General features: G+C 36.4%; 1 protein-coding gene across 2 annotated transcripts in view; it reads right to left on the reverse strand.

The window, feature by feature from the left end:
- Positions 1-14369, reverse strand: part of GPC5 (glypican 5) — an 86740-nt gene extending 72371 nt beyond the window's left edge. For both annotated transcript variants that reach the window (XR_003573641.1, XM_027904964.1), the window contains exon 1: positions 14218-14369. Coding sequence is in view for 1 of the 2 variants with exons in the window: in XM_027904964.1 (XP_027760765.1) it covers positions 14218-14266 (49 nt within the window). In the remaining variant the exon portion in view is untranslated. The remainder of the gene's footprint in view (positions 1-14217) is intronic.
- Positions 14370-25539: the final 11170 nt, after the last annotated feature.

Genomic DNA, 25539 nt, shown 5'->3' on the forward strand with positions numbered 1-25539 from the left:
TCTTATATACTATTTTCCAAGCAAGGTTACATGATTGGTTTTACATTTCACAGAAGACATAGTAGTAAAACATAAACTTACATATCGCCTTGATTATATTCAAATATTAATCCATTTACCCGACTGCTAATCCATTTACCTAACTGTAAACATTGTTTAATTAAATCCCACCACCAGACTACATCCTATCTCTAGTTGCAAATTTGTCTTGTCCCCGGGGCTGCCTGACTTATTGTTTTCTTTTTGGTCAGCACAGCCTCAATGTCTAACCAGACCCAACTTAGCTCTGACAAGCCTGGACTTGTTTCTGGCAGGGGCTTTTCCAAGCCCTGACCAGACTGTAACAAGATCAAATCAATTCTATTACTCACACTTAATATTAAGACATTTAACAAGTTCAGCTCAAATTAAGGAAGAGAAATCAACAGATGACCTGACCATGAGTAATACATTTCCACAGGTATAAAACTCCAGCCCCGGGACCTGCCAGTTCACATGACTGGCTATGACTTTTACTTCTATATATGGATATAAGATTCTTCAATACCTCGAGATGGCATCAAGAGAATAAGCCTCAGGCTTGTTCCCAAGGAATTTCTTTCTTAATTTAGGGGAGCAAATAAGGGGACTTGGCCAAAGTTCAAAAGGACACCACACAAGCTGGACAAAATGCTCCACCACAATAACGATTCAACATAAGATATTAATCCAGAACACTTAAAGTCAAAATCCAGTAAACTAACAACATGATCCAATCCTTCTAGCTCCAAACGACCCTAAGCATCAAGAAAGGAGCAGAGAAAGAGAAGCAGAGGGAGCAAGAAGAGAGAAGGAGAAAGAGGGAGAGACAGATGATATAGCTACCACTGGAACCTTGTGGGAGACCAGCTCTCACACATCCAGTGGCAGGGCTGCAACACAAGGCAAACACATGTCTATAGTTTTATCTGCTCTGGTCCCTGTGGCCAACCCCTCCAGGTGGGGTCTCTGACCCACCAGCCACTCTGTGGGTTCCAGGTAAGGGTGAGGGGCAGTGTCCCTCACTGTCCCTGCCAATCTGAGCTGGGTAAGGGGCTGCAGGAGGTGTGATGTGTTATAGTTTTCCTGGGCTGTCTGTGACTGACAGCTACTCCAGGGCTTCACCATATGGGCTCCAGGGGCTTGCCATGAGGGATACGACACCACTCCTCCTCTGTGAGGTTTGACCCATCCCTTCCCCCTCTACACACACACACACACACACACACATACACACACATACACACACAGTCCCCTACAAGTTGGTTCTGACCCAATAACAACTTATCTCGTGCCTAACAACAGGGGTTTCCATATTTATACAGCCTTTAACTGCACGTGAGTAGTGACTGCTATGCCTCCTGAAATCCTCAGATTTAAGGAGTATACAAGGGTCATGGTTGCAGGACATTTGCACTAAGTTGTCATGGTAACTCATTACAGACCAAGTACACTCATTACCAGTGCATTAACAACAGTTTATTTTCTAATCTTTTTAGTAAATTGTAACTCTGACTTGTAATCTCTCTTGAGCTGGGTTCATTTCTCCCACTGGTTTACTTTTAAGCCAGCACAATAAGTTACGGTATAGACCAAAAAACCCTGTGTCAATGCAAAAATTACTATGTGAAATTTGATGCCAAGTATAGTGAAGTGATTAACACTAGATTATCGGTGACTTTTAAAAGCTCCATGTATAAATTCTATAGATTAATAGATCTTTTAGTAGTATAAAAATGTTTCCAAAATGTTTACATAAATCTGAATACTTACATACTGTTCAAAGGAATTGTATCTCACTCCTTTTTGCAAAACAGATAGATGTCCATCTGTGTTCCATACTTTCTTCTGCTTATTGTTTTGTGGTATAATTTGACATAAGATTGCAATAGGAATTAAGAATTTCCTTGAAGAGATATGAATAGGGCTATAACATGAATTGAAACTACATTTCTTCCAGGTAAAGAAAGAAATGATCCTTTGCAAGAAGATGGTAAGACAGGGAGGGGAAAAAAAAAAAAAAAAGAGGAAAAAAAAAAAGAAGGAAAAAAAAGACACAGTAGCAACACATGACAAAATAACTTGTGAAGTCATCTCTTAAAAGTTGCATGTAATATTGGTAAACTGAGAGATTCATGTGAATAAACATGTCATGATGAAGTATATACAGCTGGGTAACCTCCATCATCAATTCCAGAAATTTAACACAAGACAAAGAATCACATATATCCTATACTGGCTACATCAAGTTTTGATACTAATCACAAAGCTTACAAACAATTTGGAGGCCAAGGTTAAGAAGTGAAACAGATATAATTCAGGTGACATTCTCTCCTGACAAGATCTATGTTTTCTCCACACTATTTAACAGTGACAGAAATCTCTACTTCAACCATTGTCAGAGATGTACAGAAATAAAACAAGAGATCAATCAAGTAGAGATTACTCTGTGCAGATGACAGTAACACACTGTCTCAATATAACAAGTACAAAGAAAACTAGCAAGACATTTTAAGCCATCACTCTTTCTGCATGTAGTATTGACAGGCACACAAGGATTGAGGTCATAGTACACAATTAAACAAATTTTATTCATACTATTTTCCTTCACATCTCATCCTCAGTTAAAAAGGAAATTTTATTTTCTATATTTTTTTATAATTGGCAAACTTTTATTTGCCTTATCAGCAGGGCTGACTTTTTTTAAGTGTGAGTGTATCTCATTAAAATAATCATTATGAAAATCTCCTTGTCCAGGCACTTTTTATCAACTGAGATAATTAATGTGAGTATAAATATTGTTTTATGAACTTCATCCTATTTGGTTGACCTTTATTCTAGTTGGTTAAACTGTATTTTCTATATTACACTTCAATATTAATTGTGAATTACACAGAAATATTAAAACAAGGAAGTTCTGATAAAATGTTGAGACGCTACAATTATGCAATATTTATATATCCACAAGTAGGTTGTAAAGAAGCTAATAAACAGAAAGGCCACATTATCAAAGTCTTACAGGCCATAAAACTATATAATTATTTTTTACAATGCCTAAAATATATGTTCTTGCTATTATACCTCTGGAGAATCTATTAATATTCCTTCACGTGAGTGAAAATACTTTCCGTTTCATGTTTTTCTTTATTCTCATCCAGTGATCATATCCTTTAACTGTAAAAAAAAAATGTGTAATTTCATCCTAGTTATGTCACACCCAATGCTTCAACTAACTTCTGTGGAGAACAGAATATGTGCAAAAGCAACCATTACAAATCCTGTATGTCCTGAAGTTTATAAGACCACTGCACACTGCTACTTGCTTTCTTTTTAGACACATTGTAGAGGTGATGGAAAACCAAAGTACTTCCCATGTTTCTTTTTCCACACTCTCATTGCAATGCAAGTTTTTTATTTTTCTAGCTCTTTGGCAAAGACTGCAGAGTAACGTAACCTTAGATAGACTGTAGCCTCCTAAGAGCCTCAAGAATCATCATTTCATTACAGACAAATAATTAGATCATTATAAATAATTTATTAGTTAAATCTATATTAATTGAATAAATACAAATTCTAAGAACTTACCAGAAAAAACAAGCCAATTGTTTCCTTACTTTTCTCAGCCATAACTGGTTCTTCATTTCTGAAGTAGATATAGAGTAGTGCCATTGCTAATAAACTACTTCTTCATCACAATTAAGTTTAAGACTTATTCACATTTTTGTAAGAATTCCACTGAAGTTACTGACACTCCAAGCTATGGTTTATCACAGGTAATTTCCTAAATCTTTTCTGAATACTGTCAGGCTCACCTTTGGATTGAGGATTAAATTAAAAGTTTTAAATGCCTTTATGAAACGCAAAGAGTATGACTGTTATACTTCAGGAGTGATTCCTTCAAACAATGATGAACTGATATTCCAGCAGTTTGCTGTTAAGTGGTTTTGTGAACGCTTCATATTTACTTAGCATATTCTTTTGCAAAGTCTAGACTTATTCAGTTGATCAACGTGTTGCTTGGTAGCAGCTTGATCATTTGATTCTTAGTGGGAAGATTAAAAGTAGAGCATTTCATCATTGTACTCAATTTCTACCACAGCAAGTCAAGAGAGAAAAGGTAAAAAAGAAAATACCTGATCTGAAATTTGCATTAACACAATTCCTAATCAGATGCAGCTCCTGATAAAAATCCCACATAAAAGCTCTTTGATTTAGATATCACAGGCAAGAAAAAAGCTCAGTTCAGCACAATATAAAATACTTCTTCAAACCTCTTGTGATTCAAAAAAAAAAAAAAAAAAAAGTCCCCAAATGCCAATGTTAGTAGCTAAACTTTCTAAGAATTTTAATTATTATGTGCTGGTACAATAGTGTTTTATTAAAAGCAGACTTTGAACAGATTGATCAAAGTGGCGTATGAGTAATTTCGAGAACTTCAAGTCTACAGATATCTGTGACACTTAAGCTTCACCTCTTCTATAATGACTTACACATGGCTGTGTACTTTGTCACAGAAGACAGTTTGTATGGAATGACCCACATCCACTCCTAACCAGCATAGTGACTTCCAACAGTAGGTGTTCTCGACCCCTAATAACCACAGGAAGTGATACTGTGCTCGATGACTAACAATGGACTGTTTTGACATAATTGCCAACCACAGGGATGGTCAATTCCAGAGCACAGGTAGTTACCTTGATACTCTGTTACTGATGAATTAATAAAAATACAGCTTTTATTTTCATGGACTTAAAAGTTCTTAGCTGGGACTGGACATTTCCACAGGTCAAGACTGACAGGTGGAAAGCCACTAATAAACACACAGTGCTAATGAATCAAGACAAAATGCTTCACCATCTTTAACTTAGACAGGTGATATTTAAAAGTTAGGTCCTTGACTTCGGAAAGGTGATTCCCAGGAATAGCAATAAGTGACTGAGACCCCACACAAACGGGACTGGGTGGAAACCTCTGAACTGTACAATGATTTAATCTTTTAATAATGCTGGTTAGATGAGTTCTGCTGCTGCGCAACCTGCAAAATGTAAGTTGCCTTCCATAAATGCTGGAAGATCCTAAACACAAAAAATATTTTGGAATTTCCATTTTCTGTGAAGCTTCTCTGCCTTCATGAGAATTTTGTATTAAGCATCTCGACTTACTTGCCATAGGTATTTGCCACTTACTCTCCATTACCAAAAACCAGATTTTGAAATTCTAAATCAAACTGTTTAGGCCTTAAAATGTCACTACTGGTGGCTGCAGCAGTGTACAAGACCTCCATCTTGTTCAAGGCAGAAGCATTAACCCCCTCTGCCCAAGAAAGATGCTTAGACCTCCAAATTCTCAGACTCAGTTTTCAAGGAAAAGGAGAATTTTTAATGTATAAAGAATTAAAATTTGTGGTGATTGGTCATTTTTTGTTTTGGAGACAATGCATTATATTTTCTAATTCTCAGTTCAGAGAAAGATGCATCTTAAAACACAGGGCTAACTTTAAATAAAATAACAGAAATATATAAAAAAGGAAACAAGGTCTTAGTGACCACTAAGAGCAAAAAGACATGTAAACACTACCCAAGAAAATTAGTTATGGACAGGACATAAACAGGATATAGTAAGTAGGATGAAAGAGAATTCTCTTAGTGAATAATAGACAAGGAAATAAGGATAAATATATCAAAGCATGAGATTAGCAATCCAAATGCATTCTCGTGTGCCATCTTAGCTTTTTTTCATTAATAAGCATCTACTGAACTGGGACATAATAAAAAGAGAAGTCATGCTTTGACAGATTTTGGTAGAAGACAGAATCTTGTTAGTTAACAGTGACATCTGGTTTAACAGTTAGGAGCACCCTCAACAACACAAATCAGCACATAAATGCGAAAGTATCATTTATAACAATAATCCTTTGACCTTTTTAAAATGTACTTTAAAAATACATCTGTGCAGGATGTACTTAGTACACCCACACAAATCTTTGTTAACATGACCAACTACCATATTTTGATTTTAAAACTTTCAGTGAAACATATGAAGTGTAAACTTTGGTAAGTGTATATGTGATTGACTTCTTTGTGAATTCATTAAATGATTCATTAATGAATATAGCAACATTAAAGAAATTTAATCCTAAATTTCTAAAACGTATCCTTCCAAAATTATATATACTTTTAAACCATAAATATTTTACCTTATAATCTTAAATATTTTGCCTGTTTTAAATAAACAGTTCTATTTTAACTTACACTGAAGTTTCCCAATTAGCAAATAACAAACACAATCACACTTGAATGAAAAGAAAATTAAATTTCTTTTTCAGTGTGGTTCTCACAAGTGTGATACTTACAGGGAAAGTCAGAGTACTCAGAGTAACATAAATCACAACTTTATTCCATTCAATTTCATAACAGCATAGTTGGCTGCAGTTTTTTACTATCATAACTAAAAGGGCCATGGACAATCCAATTTACTACAAAAAATGCAACACTTCTGTCTTTCCTTTTTTGCACACTTGCTGCTAAAACGTTTTTCCATCTTAACATACTCATATAAAGAAGTTGATGGAAAGCCCCTTGACTCTGTGTTATGCTCTGGAAAGTGCTTTCTTACAGAGGAAAAAAAAAAAAACCAACTTTGTTAAAATGCTCCCTTTGCTGCTGATGTAGAGCCTGAATAGAATAATTAGACTCTGCTGCTTTTCCAAGGGAAGAATTTTATGAGCTTTAAAGGATATTGCCCAGATCACCAAGATGTGCAACTTCAACATCTGGATCCTTCACATAAAGCTCTGACAAAACTGATTTGTCACCTTAGAATAAATTATCCTTTCCCAGTAACAAACTAATGAGGTTCTTAATTGATTATGTTTTGTTTTGCAAAAAAATATATAAAAGATCTGTATCAGAGTACCAATTTTAAAATTACTTAAGGCAAAGATATGGATGCAAACAAATTCTACATGATTATGAAAGCACATTATCCTTGCTAAACATCAGTAGAGAATCAGTTTATAGTATTTAGATTTAAAATCACTGTAATATAATGTGTAAGCTAATAACCATATTATAAGGAAAACATAGTTCCAGTTTTAGAGACCACTGCTTTTTCTTTTTTTGTAGGCCTATTAAAAATCACATTATATTTGATAAAGCAGTGAAGTGGATGACAAAATCAACATTAATTTTTTACCCCTAACATTTGGAGAGGCAAAGAGAAAGTGAGAGGGGGAAAATAAAAAGTCTCTTAACCTTTTTGGATGGAAGCTCAGAAAAAGAGTTTCATGGAACAAAAACTAGAAATGCATGGGAGATCTGCTGTCTAAAATTAAGTCACTATCCTCATAAAGTAGAATACCAGGTCTTCCTCCCCTCATTATTTCTGACTGTTTTTTATTAAAAAGAATAATGATGTTTTTTATTCAAAAAAAAAAAAAAGGCAGCATGACAAAAGTTTTTCCTGTCAATAGAGAAGTCTAAACTGCATCTTATTAGACTGATGTATCTCCATGACACTTTACCAACAGTACTTTGAAAGGACAAGGGAGCAGATACACCTCTTGCATATGAAGCAGTTCCTAATCACTACAAATACTTTCAAAATACCCTTCTCAACTCCCTAAGGTAATCTGCATTTAAAATTCTTCTTTAAGAACAAAAATATTAGGCACCGTAGAACCTGATTTTCAAGTAGGGGCTGTGCACAGTATATGGTCTGACTCCACAACAAATTTAAGCAACTTTTTTGACATGTCATACCTCAATATTTCAATATGACAATTCAAAATATTAACAAATCCTCTAGATTGTAATTATAATTCACTACAGTTTCTAAAATATTCTTTTTGACAAATACTGGCAACATGCCAGTACAAGATGGTATGTACCTTGTTACTGGAATAGTCTAGACTTGGCTAGATTATGCAAGATTTTTCATGCTTGTCTTTCAAAATAGAAAGCAAAAATATCTAGGTTTTAGAAGAAAGATAATGGTGCTGGTAAATAAAAGGAGAGTTATTCTGTTGAATATAATAATTACAAATCCCTGACGAAAAATATTTTTTTTACATTGTGTGAAGAATTATATAATGAGTATTCAGAATTTTTGTTTTTATCTTATGACAATTAAATTATTAATCAAAATTACTAAAAAACCCCAATCTATTAATGATTCTCTCTAAGAAAGAACTGTGCAAAATTATCATAGTGGGGGGAATTTATTTTCCTTTCTTTAGATAGATGAGTTTAAAAGTACAATGTCATTATCTTAATTTTATCATTAATCTACTTAAGGTTTATATAATTCAATGATCCATATCTAATAAAGGAAATAAATGCATCAACTTATAATATTATATGGACAGGATCAGAAAAAAGATCCAACTACACCAATATTCTGTCTGAAGTGGTGGAATAGATCCCTACTGAACCACATAAATGACTCTGGAATCATTCTCCAGAGTCGTTTCCAGTTTCCAACCATTTGAGACTGGAAGTCTTCTTTAGCCAGAGATGACAACTAGTGAACTACTCTGTGGATATGAACTGATGTAAAATTTTTGCAGCTACCCAATCCTGTGCCTTGCAAGAAGAACCATCATCTCAGAAGTTCATTTGACGCTCCTTAATTCTTGTATTGAAGAACAGAGTGAGAAAAGGAACTGTTTATTCTCTCCATCCCAATCATGATTTATGTATCATACTCTCTTCTAGTCCAAACAGTTGTTATTAAAGACTATTCCGTAACTATTTAGTCATTCCTAATACAGATGCCTTTCCAATTTAACAGTCTACAGTATCCATTTTGAGATGCATAGGAAAGAGCTGAAAAGTTTTGAAAATACAAGCCTACAAAGGCTTATCCTAATGCTTTGTTGTTTTTTTTTTCTGCTATGTGGGGGTTTTGCCACTTTCTGAGCACTCTCGTGTTATGACCACTATGGGACACTGAACTGACACACTGTATTGGGTTTCCGTGTGCAGCGGAGGGGGCTAAAGGGGTGGCTTCTGTTAGAAGGCTGTTGCACAGTGAAAATTCCAGCCAAGGAAGAGTGCAGTGAGAGCATGGGAACAACAAAGCAGACACCAAGGTCAGTGCAGAAGGAGGGGCAGGAGGTGCTCCAGGCGCCGGAGCTGAGGCCCTGCAGCCCGTGGTGCAGACCCTGGTGAGGCAGCTGTGCCCCTGCAGCCCATGGAGGACCGTCGGGGTGCAGAGACCCACCTGCAGCCCATGGATGAGCCCATGCTGGAGCAGACAGATAACTGAAGGAGGCTGTGACCCCATGGGAGGCCCATGATGGAGCAGGGTCCTGCCAGGGACTCTCCTGTGGAGAGAGGAGCCCATGCTGGAGCAGGTTTTTCCCAGGTAGGACTTGCCCTGTAGGCGACACACACTGGAGCAGCTAATTTGTGAAGGACTGCACCCCATGGGAAAGTGACCCACAGGACACCACTTTGGGAAGAACTGTTGCCCGAGGCACGGACTCACGCTGGAGAGGTCCATCAAGGACTGTCTCACATAGGAGGGACCCCATGGGAGCAGGGGAAAGACTCCTCTCCCTAAGCAGCAGCAGAAACAACAACTGACTGTAACACCCATTCCCTGTCCCCCTGCACTGCTGGAGGGAGGAGATAGAAGTTGGAAGGAAGGAGGCATGGTGAAGATGTTTTTAAGATTATTTTACTTCTCACTCTTTTGCTCTGATCCTGTTAGCAATTAATTCAATTAATATCTCCACTTTGAGTCTGTTTTGTCCATGATGGTGATCAGTAACCAATTTCTCCTAACTCTTAACTCAGAAATCCTTGGCTGTTTTTCTTCTCTCCTCTGTCCAGTTACAGAGAGGAGAGAGAAAGCTGCTTTAGTGGGTACTTGGCTCCAGTCACTAGACACAGAACTATAATAAACCCACTATGTCAGCACTGAGTAGAAACAGCTCAGCATTGCTATTTTTTACATAAATAATTATTTTTTCCTTTTTCAATAATGCTATTCAACTGAGTAGCAGGTCATCTGGCCTTCTAACTTGCAGTTGTTCTGCCTCTCAAAAGATACCTCTGCAGACCCACACGGTACTTATTTTCACTACCCTGAAATGGTATCATAAGCAAACCTTGTCATTTTGCTACCCTTTTTCCAGATTATTTGAGATATGACGAACTGTATCCCAAAACATATCTATCAAGAACTCCACTGGTGTCCTCCTTCAACTCCGAGAATAAAATATCTATTTTAATCCCCCACTCTTTATCTGTTAACCATACAGGAACCTGCATCTTACTTATGGCTGAGTTATTTTCCAAAAGTCTTTTGGAGACCCAAGCAGATTATATCCACTGCATCTCCTTTATCCATTTAGCTGCTGATTGTTTCCAAGAACTTCAATAAATGTGAAGAATTACCTCTTTTTACAAACCCATGTTGACTCTCCCCTGACATTACTCATCTATGTTCATTATTGCATCTACCAATATGCATAGTAAATCCTTTTTCAGATGAAAAATATCTTCAAATTCTAAGCTGAATTGAAAAGGTTGTGAAAGCCCCTAAATACATAGAAAACTTTCCAAGCTCATTGCATGATATTTGATTCTCTATGTAACAGAAATTATATTAGCCTTGGTGACAAGCTGAAAACCAAAAGTGGAAATAAGTGGAGGCAACATGTCCTTATATGAACCATTCATACAATTACATAAAACTTTACAACGTAACATTCAAGGACATGCATTCTTCTTGTATTTATTTGTAAAAAACCCCTCACAACTAAATAAAAAACCAAAACAAACAAAAAGAAACAAATCAAAACCCAGGAGTCTAGGGAAGCAATAAAATATTAATACAGCAGCACAGCGCTAGTATGTGCTAATAACTGTAGCAGCACAGCATTAAGCATTTCTGTGAAAATATCCAGGATTCTCTTTACACTTTGATGTGAAGTGTTTGTTTCTTGAAAGTGTTCTGCATTACACTGATAACTCCCTAAACTGTTTGATGCAAGGCTGGTTACATGAGTTACCCTTAATGAATTCCCTCCGGGCAGCTATAAACTATGCTCCCATATTAAAAGAACAGACTAAATTTTTTTCAAACTAAAAGGTTGAAATTGCAAATTAATCTATAAATACAGTGTTATTTTACACTCAGAAACCTCAGGACACTTGAAGTTTCTATGTTTTCTCAATGTTTTATATTAACAGTCTCAGTTGTAGCTTTGTCAGAAAAATCACAATAGTTGAGTCAGTACAACACCACAGAAAATTGTTTCTCACGTATTATTTTCTGTGGTTCTGAAATACATATTAGCCCTTGATCACACTTTCATTAACTAGAAACAGCAGTCAGCTTTCCAGAACAGGAGCATCCTGTAAATCACTGTAAACTATTGCATTGGATTTCCAGCAGAAGACAAGCGTGATAAGGACTGAACATAGAAATCGGTTTTCGGTTTTGACAGTGATTTCTTTATAGCTCCTCGAGCTCCTCTTGATAAAGTGGAAAACAAAGTTCTCCTTTCTTCTGATTCAACACCTAAAGGTCCTCATATTTTTTCATATTTTCATATTATTTACAGCTACAGTCTGCCACCTCCACACCACCCTCATTTCTCTGCAATGTTTTCTGGAAAGCTACACTACTTCCTTCCTCATGTTAAAAGCCACTTGGTCACCCTATCACTGGTTTCAGAAATCCTGTCTCTCAGTCTAAATTCATTCCCATGGCACCTGGAAAATATTGTAATAAATGTAATTTGTCAGACCTCATTGCACACATTTCCATTAATATGCAGCATCAGTTCTGTTTATATCTGCTGTTATATACAGGAACACTCATAGTATGATATATTATAATGCCTGTTAACCTATAAAAATAAAAGACAAACTTACATGAATTTTTAGCCAAAAAGCTAAGTACCAACTGCCACAGCTTATCTTTAAGCACTACCCTCTTTGACTGTGTGAACCTGACTATCATCCCAGGGAAAAATGTTTGAAAAAATATAACGGAAGAATTTGCAAATGGTCTCATTAGACCTCTGTGAAAACAATTGACATGATCCTTAAGAAGTGAAACTTTGAGCTAAAATGTACTTGGTTTAATCATTATGGGTTGAACAGAAGAGAAGACAGAAATCCATTGAAACAGTGATGGGTCTATATTAAAGTGAAGATCTAAGATAAAGAGCTGGTATTTTTCTGTATGATAGTAAGAAAACATTTTATCAACTGCTATCACTGTGTAACCAAAGCCAACAAAATAGATACACACATATGAATATGCAAGTCTAAGCAAGATACGTCCCATACATACATATCCTGTGTAACCTTTGATTATTCTTTTCGCCTGATTGGCTTTAATAATTATTAGCTATTCTCTGAAATGTCTATTAACTAATTAATTTCCACAAGCATCCACACCACAGTCACTTTTAGTATACATAATATTTCAGAAGAAGAAAAAAAAGGTGCCAAATGCCAGAGAAAAAATTTTTAGTTGTTAAGTGGTGCTCATTAACCTTTGTAAAGGTAATATATTATATATATATATATATACAAAGTATACATATATTCATATATATTTTTTTTTCAAATACCTAAAGAATTCTCTCCAGACATGCAAAGCAAAAAAATTAACATACACAATTTAAGGTATAATCTTTAGAAAATGCTTATTCTTTGTGTTAATAGAACTCCTGAGGTACAAGCAATTACATTACTATAAATAACCCCCAAAAATTAAAATAAATTTAAAAAAAAATGTACATACATTAAAAAAAAAAGTTACCAGAGATACCAATTAGCTTATGATCCAAATTGTTTCTAAATCTTCCTTCATTTGACAAATAAATACAGAATATCAAAAACTTTAGAAGGAAATGACCATGAGAATGTTTAAAAGGCAAGTACATACTTCATTATACAATATTCTCCTTGGAAATTTAAGCTGCCAGGAGATAAAGAAATCTAGCAAGACTGGAATGAAAATAAAAGATCATATTTTCCCAAAGGAATTAGAATATCTTTGTAAATTAATAAATAGAAGATATTAAAACTTCCTTTCATTCACAATGTTAAAAGGAAGATGAGCAATAGTGAAGGTTACCAGGAGTAAACAACTTTCAGTCACTGAATATATCAAAATTCAGTGTGCTAAATTTGCAGAAGAAAAATATCAGTAAGCACACATTAAGAATGATCTGTGAGAAATAAAGATTAAACACAGGATGCTTCCCCCGTCCAATCCTCCTTGATATAACAATTTGACTTGTGGCATGGTCAGGACAAGGGGATTAGTCCTGCTCTGTCCGCCACGACCTGTCGCATGGTTTTCTGACAGGTGTCCTTGGCCACCATACATGACACAGACAGAACAGCTTATCCCCTCTGTCATTCCCTTGCTCTCTTTTCACCAATTTGGGTCTCTCTTTCTCCACTCCAGTCTCCTGTCACTATATTCACTATTCATCTCTAGCTTTTTCCCTTTGGTCCCTCTTTTGCTACATTTATATTGAAATTTGGAACATCTGATATGATTACCCAGGTAGCTGCAACTGGTACAGTTACCTGTGTACTGCCAGCCTGGCAAGACTCTGCGCCTCTAATGATCTTCAACGCTTCCTCCTCTTACACATGATATTCAGACACTTCTCACATATCTCCCACTTCACAACCTAAGAAATCCAGCCATTTCTCATTTGCAATTTCTGTCAGCTTTACACACTCCTACTGGTCACAAATATTTATTTCTCATGTCATATCCAGCAGTTTCTAACATCCTGTTTGATTACCTCAACCTCAGAACAGGGTCTAGTCACTTTCCCATGGCCCATTCTACTTCTCTCCACGGACCAAATAAGTAAAGCCATTGTCTTTAAGCTTCGAAGTTATATGACTAGAATTGGGAGAAATGAATCTGAGCGGGAGGATACCTCCACACAGGACTCTGTAGTGATCTAAGCTTGCTTTGCTTACAGACTTGAGCCCACATAAATACAACGTAAGCTGGGCTTCTATCTAAAAGTTGCTCAACTGCCTTTGTAGCCTCTCAACAAGGCAACCCCTCCTTGAATTCCCTATCTGTCCTTACTTTGAAATTCCTGACTTGCAACTCAATTTCTCTCACAAGATCCCTTCTCTGTATACTCCTCCGCTGCTCCCATAAACAGTAAAATCGCAGTACTGTTTCTTTATCTCTCACCTAACACCTTTGCTGGAAATTCCAGGAATGTGGACACCAAAATTCCCATTATCCATCAGATGTGCCAGAATTTGTTGTTACATATTTTTAGCGTAAGAAGTCCTGGAAATTCTCTGCCTTCCTCTCTTCATCTGATGTGGCACAGGGAGGCCTTCCTCTCTCCTCACACACACTAGAAAAAAAAAAAAGAATATAGGCCCTATTTTTATGCTATTTCCTCTTCTAAGATGTTGGATATGATGGGAAAAAAAAACAGGAAATTCTCATCATTCTCTTAGCATTGGAAAAAGATGGTTGGATTGCACTTCATTTCTCATGTAAGGAAGGGACAATGGGAAATACTGCCCCTAATGGCAGTGAAAGAACACTGTCATCTCATCTTGGATTCAGCCTGAATGTTCAAGGCTTACAACCAGTCTTCCATAAACCCATAGAATCTCTGCATTTTCAGGGGGGTTAGTGCTTCTTGGTTATAGAAAAAGCAGTTTATTGGACTTATGAGGATAATTTCATTTACATGCAACTTAGCTGAGTTGGGTTTTCAATTTTCCACCTCTGAATTTTTCTAAGTAGCATATTTTCAGGAGCAGAATAGAGTAACATTATCTGTACACTACAGGTATTGCTCTTTACAAGTTCTCTAAAAGCTCCACTGAGCAGCACGTGAAAGCTTTAAGTCTTTAGGACAAAAACACCATAGGCGACACTGGGGAGGAAGAAGTGCAGTCATCCCTCATCACACTCAGCTAATCACGAAAGGAAAAGCTGCAATATAAGATAAGGTAATAAATATCACAGGTAGGCTAAGGGAAAAAAAAACAACACAAATATATTTTATTAAGAATTCAGAAGAAGTACGGAGAAAATTCAACTTCTGTATATGGCACTACAGCGATTTGTATCATAAAATCATACATAATTTAGATCAGTAAAACTATCTGACAATTAGGTAGAATTTTTACAGTTTTACAGTAAGGCACTTAGAGGGTTGCCAAGTTTATGGAAACTATTACTGAGAATGGTGTAATTACATTTATACGGAGAAAATGCTGGATATTAAAGGGCTCTTTAACAAAAAAGCTGTTTGCATGCAGTGTGATTACCTACTGAATCATATTATCAAAGAAAACAATGGATTAATGTTTTCCTCCTGACAGCTTCAAACCAAAATTATACACCTCTCTGGAAAATAGTTTTAGCTAAATTTTACTTATTAAACTCAATATAAATATAGAAGTATAATGTCTGACTAGATGATCTACTGATACGTGTTAGCAAGAGATTTTGTCATTAGTTCAGAGGGGGCTTCAGCTGTCAAAAACTATAAGTAAGGAACTATATGAACAGGTAGGTCTGTTTTCTCACATGCAGCTGGTGAGAGTGATGGTGACTCCCCAAATTACAGCTGGTCATTACTAAGTACAAACTAGCTACACGTCACAATTATGCATTATTACTATTGTAGAGCAAGACATCCAAGCTGAGAGAGGGAATAGTGTCATGTCATAGCTAACTGATTAGCGGAAAAACAACTTTATTCGTTTAACACAAATAAACAACAGAATGCATTTTTTTTTAGGTGTGACTGTAAGTGTAAAAGGAAAGTTATGTAGTAACTGCAAGAAACTACATTATTCTGACCTAACACAAAAATATTTACAGGAATACTTTAAAATATGCCAGACACAAAATGCAATGAGGGTAAAAAAATGGGTCATGCGCTCTATCTGCTCATACTCACTGCCATAGTGTATAAGCAATTCTGAGAAAATAATAGTCACGGCAAGATACTTTTTCCTCTTCAGTCAATACCTCAAGTACAGACCTCTTTAGAGAGCCAAAGAGCTCTTATATGTGACAGAGTGAAAGTACAAATATGAAAAATGTACCAGTGTCACTCAATCTTCCACTTTTTATGTACTCTGAAAGCTCTTCATAAAGCTCAGCAAGTTCGGATATAAAAAATTCAGAGCTGATCTCACATTAAATTGGGGTTGGGAACCTAAACAAAGATCATAACCACTTCAGGCTGCCTCTGCACCAATGAAAGAAAAGAGGCATCCTGGAGATCAGGTCAGTGTAAAGTGGTCTGTACCCCATTTCAAGTATAGGCTCTGCCCCCCAACTAGCTGGTGAATCTTATGCCACTAGCACCTAATTTTCATTTCCTTGTTTATTTCTGTTCAAAAGTGTCTGAAGGTTTGTCACAGCCAGTTGCAGCACCTTGCCCTAGCATATAACAGAACCTAACGTGTTGTGACAATAATGTCTGAGGTCTACCCAGGGTAAAGACAGCTGAAGACATGGCCATGGTGTGATTGTCCCATCTCTGTGACCACATGTGACCATGGGCCTGAGTTGCACCTCACTCTCACTGAGAACCATCCACATAAATCTACCCTTATGTTTGCTAGACAATTTAGGCTTCTTTTTGTTCAAAAGCTCACCGATTTCTCATTTTATTCCATAGTTACAGTTTGTTTGCAAAGAGCTGAGAGCTGGCGGGTTTGCAAGCAGCAGAGACTTTTCTGGTTAGAACAACAGACATGTAGTAGGACCTGCCACATCTGCATCAAAAAGAACATTTATGACAGCAGGTAATATCAACATCTGCCTCTCTTTTTCCTTAACTTTTAAAATCTTTCTAGAAAAGGTTTGCCTACACCCCAATTTGTGCAAGACTTGATCCCCAGGAAAAAAACAACCAAAAAGTAACTTAATAATTTAAAAGTAAAATATTTCGCACTCTTCATTTATAAAAAACACAATCTTATGGAAACAATGACACTAAACCCAAGCAGAGTCAGAGTGTCACATTCATAAGGACTATTACAAATCTGCTGAGAGATAGTCCCACTTGACTAAGTACAAGACATGTATGCTTATTTACTGATAAAATGAAAATACAAGAACTCTTTTATACCCTAATGCAAAAAGGGAAGATTTTCAACATGGATCTGTTCAAAAGCTTATTTTCCCCAAAACTTCCCAGCAAAGGTCTGGAGTATATGTGAAGCAAGAGTCAGAGGAGAAAGACTTAAAAAAAACCATATAAAACAGAAAGAATTGCTGGTATTTTGGCTAATTTCTGAATATATATTAACTTATAGGTTAATGCCCACTTCTGAGATTTTGCTGGTCAGATACAAGAGTAAGGAAATATATTGCTTCTTCCTTTGATTCCTAACTGTCTTCTGAATTATTACTTATCACCTTAAATGTTATTATTTATACTGGATAAACCATGTCTTTATTACTTTTAAGCTGAGATAGATGCTAAACTTCAAAACCTTATTTTCACCAGATGGATGGAACATTGAGGGATAGAATAAATATTTTAATTAAAAATTAGTCATATCTGCCATTGCTGTAACATCAATGCACCTTAGCATTTATTACCAGCTTAAGCTCCGCTGAATTTCAGAGTTCAGTTCAGAAATTCTATAGTAACTTATGGATCTAATTTGTCGATCTCTCACATTTTATACCAGAACTGTTGCTGTCAGTCGTCTTGAGAGAAGTCTTCAAGTTAATTATATACTACTATATTTTCAGTCTGCACCATACAGAACTCATGCAACAAGTTTGCAAACAAATCCTTATGAGATAGAATATGTTTCTGATGCATTTACTGGATTATAAATATCCAACAGGAATTATACTATACTGTGGACAAACTATGTCAACCTTTTAATTAAATATATTTTAGCATTAATCATACAAAGCACTTGAAGTGACAAAACCGTCCTTCTGCTTTACTTCCCTGAAGTAGCCCATTTACAAATGGGTAAAACAAATCGGGTTAATAAGTATATCTTGGGATGAATGTAAGCATCGAAAGACTACAAAAACAGAAGTTAAGGCAGTACTGTAATCATAGCCGTCTTTTAATTATAAGCACTGGAAGTAGCTCAAAAAAGCACCATGACTTAGGCTGTGGTTTCACAAGTCTTTGGCTGCAGTACCAGACAGACACATAACAGTTTGTACAGCTGCTCTGTGAAGCAGATCAGGGAAAGGATCCAACTTAAATATAATACAGAAGGAAAAATTATCCAGCACTAGTTTTCTAACATAGTTCATAAAGAAGCCACAAAAGTGGTTAGGCAACTACAAAGAGCAGAGGACACAGCATACACGGCCAAAAAGTTAAGAGTATGAAGCAAGGAAGGAATGGGAATACCTTAAAGTGCATATCTATGCTAAAAAATAAAGAAAGAGAAAATTAAAGAGAGTTTTAGGAATAACCACAACCAAAACAGGTACTTAACTGGGAAATTCCCAAACAAAGCTATCTCATCCTGTTTGAACAGAATTCTATTCCTCAGCATAAATGGTTCTGATACAAATCAATGAAAATAAAATGGATTAAGTCAAACGAGACAAAACTAGCTACACTTCTTAAAGACATCTCCAATACTCACTTGGCTCACAAGCCTTGAAGTGCATTTTATCCTTCCAGTACCACAGATACTTAAAAGGTAAGGAGGACTGGAAGCATGGAAGCTGAAAATAAAAGCCACCCTTGCAAAGGGGTGAAACTCATACCAACTTTAATTTAGGAACCTATGTCGAATAAGAAAGTCAGGATTATAGGGAATCCCACAAATCCAACAGAGAGAATCAGATTCTTAACTCAATCAGCTGAACATCTATTTGCACAAGGAGGCAGAACACAGATGTTAGCAACCAAAATAGTTAAAAAAAACGAATAACCTTTGATACCCAAATTCACAGTGGCAACACAATTCCTACTGAAATTGATGTGATTTGATACCTCAGTTGACACTGTCTAACTTCAGGTAGCAATTGAGGCATGGAGGTAGGAGATAAAGAAGTAGGCTAATTTTCCTCTGCAAGCTGACTACAAAGGAGCCCAGAAAAGCTAGGCTCCTAATTTAGGAATCCAAGTTAAGTGGAAGGCAGCTGGATTTCGATAGCTTTGTGGATTTTGTTCAGCTGCTCAAATGCACTCCACTTCAGTACAGATAACAAGGGCTTGTGGCTCTGGGCTCTTTCTCTTGTTAATGGAGAAAGGTATCTCCAGGAATCATGACTGTTGAATTGCATTATCCTTTCTCTCCACAGCCTACACTAGAAGGTGAAATGCCTAATTTATAATAGAATTACTGTCAGCAAATTTTCTAAAATTCATAATCACTGTGATTGAACAGCAGTAAGAGATAGGTACGTTTCAGTGGCAAATTCAGATGACATATCTTGGAAAAGTCTTTCAGCATATTCTCTACAGATGAACTAATTATCTCCATGGTTCCACCATTCAGCTGTCCTGAGTGACTCAATGCCACATCACCATGCTATCAAACTAATTTCAGTGAGGTGTACTTTCTACTTGCCACCTCTCAGATGAAACACATAAATCCTAGACCTCAAAATCTTCACATATGAACAGGAGAGTGGGAAAATACCTATCTTTTCTATGAGAGTTTATAAAAAAAAAAATAAAGGATATAACCTGAACACAATAGTGTATGTCTCAAATCTTCCTGCTTTTACTGTACTAGAGAAGAAAACATAAATTGAATACTGATGGATTGTAGGTTCTGAGCTCCAGTAGGGAAAATTATTAAGCTATAAAATGTTTCTCAAACTACTTTCCTTCAGGCTGATACTGCAGACATTCAACACAAATAATTTTAACTTTTTAAGCAAATGTAACCACAATGGTTTTCTTTATTCTTCTTGAAAGAGAAGTATTAGAGTAACTATATTTATAAGCCATTATATGCAATCCTTCGTGGCTATTCTTAAGAGAGCTTTGAGTGAAAAATTTATAAAGAACAGAGAACGCTGGTTTTCACTTTCATGTATTTATAAGTGTGAAGGAAAGGGTCAAAGGCAGAGTAGAATTTCTCACAATACTCTCCTTGTGAATAACAGCTGAGAAATATGGAAAGCAAACTAACTGCTTAACTCTCACGTTATCAACAAAGCTGTCTTTTGAAAGAGCAGTTAAAATCTCAATCACCTGTTATGTTTGACCAAGTTAGATTTGACTGAAATACTTGCACTGCCTGAAAAGAGAGCTCTTTATTTTCTGTAAAGGGTTTCAGAGACACCTAAGAAAATGGTGTTTCTTTTTACTTCTAAGCCTTTTTGGGAGAGGATGCAGGAAACAGTAACCATAAGTACTGCTATCATTCAGAACAATATAAATGATAAAACAAACGGTCTATAATTAGAAAAAAAGTACATTGAAACAATTACTTATTTTGAATTTCTGATCCCTTAACACTAAATATTAAAAAAAAAAAACAACCAACCAAACAACAACCACCACCAAACAAACAAACAAAAAACCACAAAAACCCCCCAACAACAACAAAACAAAAAACACCAAAAAAAAAAAAAAATTCACTGAAACAATTAGGTTGGCAAAGACCTCTGAAATCTTCAAGTCCAACCTTTGACTGAACACAACCTTGTCTACTGACCACACGTCCAGTCACTTCTTGAACACCTCCCGGGGATGGTGACTCCACCATCTCTCTGAGAAGCCCATTTCAATGTTTAACAATCCCTTCTGTGAAGAAACTCCTCCCTTGGTTCAGCTTGAGGCTATGTCCTCTTTTGTATGCAGCTGCAGAGAGGGATAAAGAAACCCCTGAGCCTTCTTTTCTCCAGGCTAAACAGCCCCACCTGCCTCACAAAAGAGGGAGAATGTGATTCTATCTCTACATATGGCATGTCAAACAGAATGCGTCTTTCAAGTTTATACATCTATATCAAAATACTGTCCAACATTCAGGATTTGAATCTGGCTCCTAGATATTTTAATGAGCAACAATATCTGAAATAGGAAAATTTCAAAAAAAATATATATGACTCGGTATTAGCCCGCTTGTGCAACTCTACCTCTGACATCACATCTCTCTTTTCAGGAATCAAGATATTTTCAGTCCCTATTACAGGACTGCTGACATTTTAACACAGCAAAACAATTGTGCAGCTTCAGCAAAGACCCTAAAAGGATGCCATTATATCATACATCTTACTTGTTCTTCCTTGGGAAGCCAGATTTCTGCATGCATCCCAGTAAACTATAGATACATATAAAGCTTTTCTTGTCTTCTGAGTAAAGAATAGCTTATTCTCCCAGTCTCATTGCATTCAGCTAATTCCTAAATAGCAATGTTAAAAATGCTATTGGTCAGAGTTCCACTGTCATCAACACATAATGTCAATAAAATCTGCTTAAAAGCAACTTGAATGGGATTCAGCTACGTAACCATAAATAGACAATGGAATAGAAAGAGCCCCAGAGTAACTGTGATAGCCAAGACGACGTGGCACAGGATTCACCAGAATGCTTCTCCAGAAGTGCCCCTGAGGTCAGGTAACAGGTTTCAGTTCACTAAATATAGTATTAGATGTTTGTGCTTAGGAAACCAAATAAAAAAGGTGTCTAATTTCTGTAATACACAGGAACAGAGCAGCTTTGCTTTCAATATTGCTGCTTTTAATTTCAGAGTCAAATGGAAGTACTACCTAAAAATAACCAAACTAAAAATAGACAAAGAAAAGAAAGTTATGAACATAAGGAACATCAGATAAATCAGACAGCAAATGTAGATGCATGAGCAAGAGCATTATGTATTCAATTCAAAGAAGTACAATTGATATAAAAAAAGGAAAAGTACATTAAAAAAGAACAAGAACCCTTCATTCTCTGTGAGCTGGCTATGAACTGTTATCTTTCCATGACTGGATATGTTTTTGTTTCTCCACATTTATTCTGCTGAGGAATTCACTGTATCTATCAAAGGCATTATCAAGGATTCCATCTATTCTGAGAGTGACTACCACCTGTATTTCCTTGGCAAAATAACAGGGTTTATTTTTGCAGTAGGTTTTTTTTTCAAATTGGTGTAAAAATGATGCAGACAGACCACAATCTCTTTTAAAGAAAAAAAGGAAAAACTTATCCATAGACACAAAGGAAAATTATTAAAACAAAAGGTCTGTAGACATACTGCAGCATTCTCCTGAAATTAGATACGCTAGAGCTTTCTAGCACAATATTTGGGAATAAAGTTTAATCTTCTTCCCTAAAGAACACATTTCTTCTTCCAGCTTAGCAAGAAGCTTTTTAATCACGTTTTAGTTCATTGTTCAAGCTCCTCTATATTTTAGGCCCTGGTTTTGTCCTTAGCCAAACCAGTTGTCTGTGGCCTCCTCAGGCAAGGAAGAATATGATATCTGTGCTGTATATCGACAAAAAAAAAAACAGCAACAGAATAGATCTGGATCTCCAGATTATTAAAATATCTACTACCTAAAACACTGTTTTTGTGATGATGTATTAAAAACCAACAGAAGTGGATTAACTCTCTATACACATTACTCATTCAGAGAAAAAGCAACAACATGATTATTCTTACATAAATAATGGTTAAAACCAAAATTTTTAAAAAAAAACCAAAAAACAACACAACAACACCAAAAAAAACACAACCCCGACATTTTTCCATATCTGAAACTATCTTCCTTAAATCTGGAAAGAGCCAGATGGGGCTTCTCCTTGGAACTAACAAGCAGTATGGAAGCAAACACCTTTCACTAGTCCTGCAAAAGGTCAGCCAACCACCCTCTGGCCTGGGATGAAAGATTTCCAGGGCGGGAAGGAGAGCAGGCAGATGAAATCTAGCTCTCTCTTAATCATCAAAAACTCAGATAAGGGTAGAAAGAACCATGGGTTTAGTTCCTGCTATGAAGACACAGAACAAGGATGCCATGTCAGTGTTTGAAGCATTCTGGTTTTGACTGTTTTGAACCCACCGGCTGTTTAAAATAAAATACATACATACATGAGAGAACAGAGTTCCCCTAGTGTCTGTTTCTAGGTAGGCATCTTCTCCCTCATAGAATGGAAAGGAAGGGAAAAAACCACCAAGTATGAGTTTGCAGAAAAGCAGCATAATTCAAGTCTCAGGAAAGATTTCTACCATTACCATTTCACAAGGTAAATACTTGGAAGCAGCTGCTACATCTAATTTTTGAAAACTTATCAAAGCTACAAGACAAAACAGTAAATCACAAGCAAAAATGCTCATCCTTTCACTTAATGCATTTCACAAAGGTTCCTCTGAAGCATAACTTTACTAGTTTAGTAACAACTAGATTGTAACAGGCCTTGATGTCCATTTGGCGACTAGATACCATTGTCGGAAATCGATCTGGGAGCAGGCAATATAAAACATTCTTTCAAAAAATTCCGCAATAGAATTTAATTGAGACAGGATTGAATAAAAGAATTTTCTCTTTGGATTAATTTTCTCGCATCTAAAGTATGTTATCTACTACAGTACTGTTCTTACAACTCCAGTGACCTAACCACACAGATAATACTGGCATTTGTAGATATAGGTAACAATTTTTATGAGCTCAAAAAACACAGTTAAAGTTTATCCACTCCATACAGATCATGAGAGAAATTATTGCTATCTACAAACTTCTGCCAAACCTATTATATATAATAAAATGTAGAAAATGATAGCATTTTAATGATAATTTGTATGATATAAAAGTAATACTTTTCCATCCTAGCATTTTTTCACTTCCTTCAGCTAAACACAGTCTCAATCCTATACACTTACCAAAGTTACAGAGTCATGAATCAAAAAAGACAGCTGAAAGCAAATACATACAACAGCTCAAAATAATATTCACTAGAGAATCGCATATTAAAAATAACCTCATTTCACTTAATATGTAGGTAACTTGTTAAGTTTTAGCCTGCTAAAGAATGGAGGTAAAATATTACTTCATATAAGGTAAATATTCATTGAGCAAATAATAATAAATCATGGAAGCTGGTTTTCAATGTTATTCTTTCCCTGTATAGTGCTACAGCTTTCATTTGATAACCTGAAGAGGACTTGGAACAGGGATGGGCAGGGATTATTTTTCATGGTAAAATAGCACTGTTGTAAGATGTCAAGATGCTGAAAGTATCTCAGCCATGCGCTACCCTTCTCCATCTGTGATCAAATAATATAATGTTTGACAAAATCTTTAAAGTCCTGTTTTGCTGTAAAACTGAATAGTTTGAAGTTCCATCAGTGGATCTCAGGCTTTACTACTTTCTTAGAAGCTGGAGGCAAATTCAGTTAGACCATGAATCATGATGGTGTGAAGAGAAATGGAAGAGGTTTTGGCCACTATCTGCTTTTTAATAAGGCCTCAGTGAATAACACTATAAAAACTGACTGCACAGGGCAATAAGGTCAGTGATGTACAGGTCTATGGTGTTGAAAGAAATAAGTGAAAGTGACTTCAGCACTTAAATATGTAACTTTACTAAGCAATACAGAAAGAATTCATTAATGATACAAAAGTGCATGGATCCTAAGGTCCTTAGGAATTTATGAAGCATGCAAAGGGAATCCAAATCAACCATAAATCCTTGATATGATATTTATATTTGAGAAGAATTTCATTATACACATCCAACACTAAATCCTACTAAGTTGCAAAGATGCTTGGAGAGATTGAATAACTCAGTGGTCTTCCCTTAACTTTCTGCATGGGGGAGAAACCTGGGGGAATGTGTGTGGAGTAGATTGTATTCAGTTTTCTGATTAAATTGATACTATACATCTTTCAAAGAACCATTCCAGTGCCAGACTGCACTTTGATGAATGCCTTCCTATGTTCATGCTCACCATTTTTAGAACTAGAGTATGACTGTAGAATCTGACTGCTGTAACACACCTCGGGCCTGCAAAATAATTCTTTACAACACAGGGCAGTGGCTGGGATTTGATTACAGCACCTCCTCAAAAGCTGATGGATGCTAAACCTGAACTGAAGAACTTGAGATGGGATTGATATTCTATCATCCTCATACACAGCCTGGTTCAGTGGCTAATCACCTTGAGCATTAAAATTTATAGCCATGGTTGGCCTTCTTTCAGTGTCATAGAAGACACTTTCATGTAAATTCGCCAAGTTAGGGAAATACTTCTTACAGCCTTGAGACACACTGTGTTTCAAAAAGGCCAAGTGCCGGGTCCTGCACTTTGGCCACAACAACCCCCTGCAGCGCTACAGGCTGGGCACAGAGTGGCTGGAGAGCAGCCAGGCAGAAAGGGACCTGGGGGTGCTGATCGACAGGAGGCTGAACATGAGCCAGCAGTGTGCCCAGGTGGCCAAGAAGGCCAATGGCATCCTGGCCTGGATCAGGAACAGTGTGGCCAGCAGGAGCAGGGAAGTGATCCTTCCCCTGTACTCTGCGTTGGTGAGGCCACATCTTGAGTATTGTGTTCAGCTCTGGGCCCCTCAGTTCAGGAAGGATATTGA

This window comes from Empidonax traillii, unplaced genomic scaffold, assembly GCF_003031625.1.
Source record: "Empidonax traillii isolate 1590-97213 ecotype Southwest subspecies unplaced genomic scaffold, ASM303162v1 scaffold1107:size665980, whole genome shotgun sequence".
Lineage (NCBI taxonomy): Eukaryota > Metazoa > Chordata > Aves > Passeriformes > Tyrannidae > Empidonax > Empidonax traillii.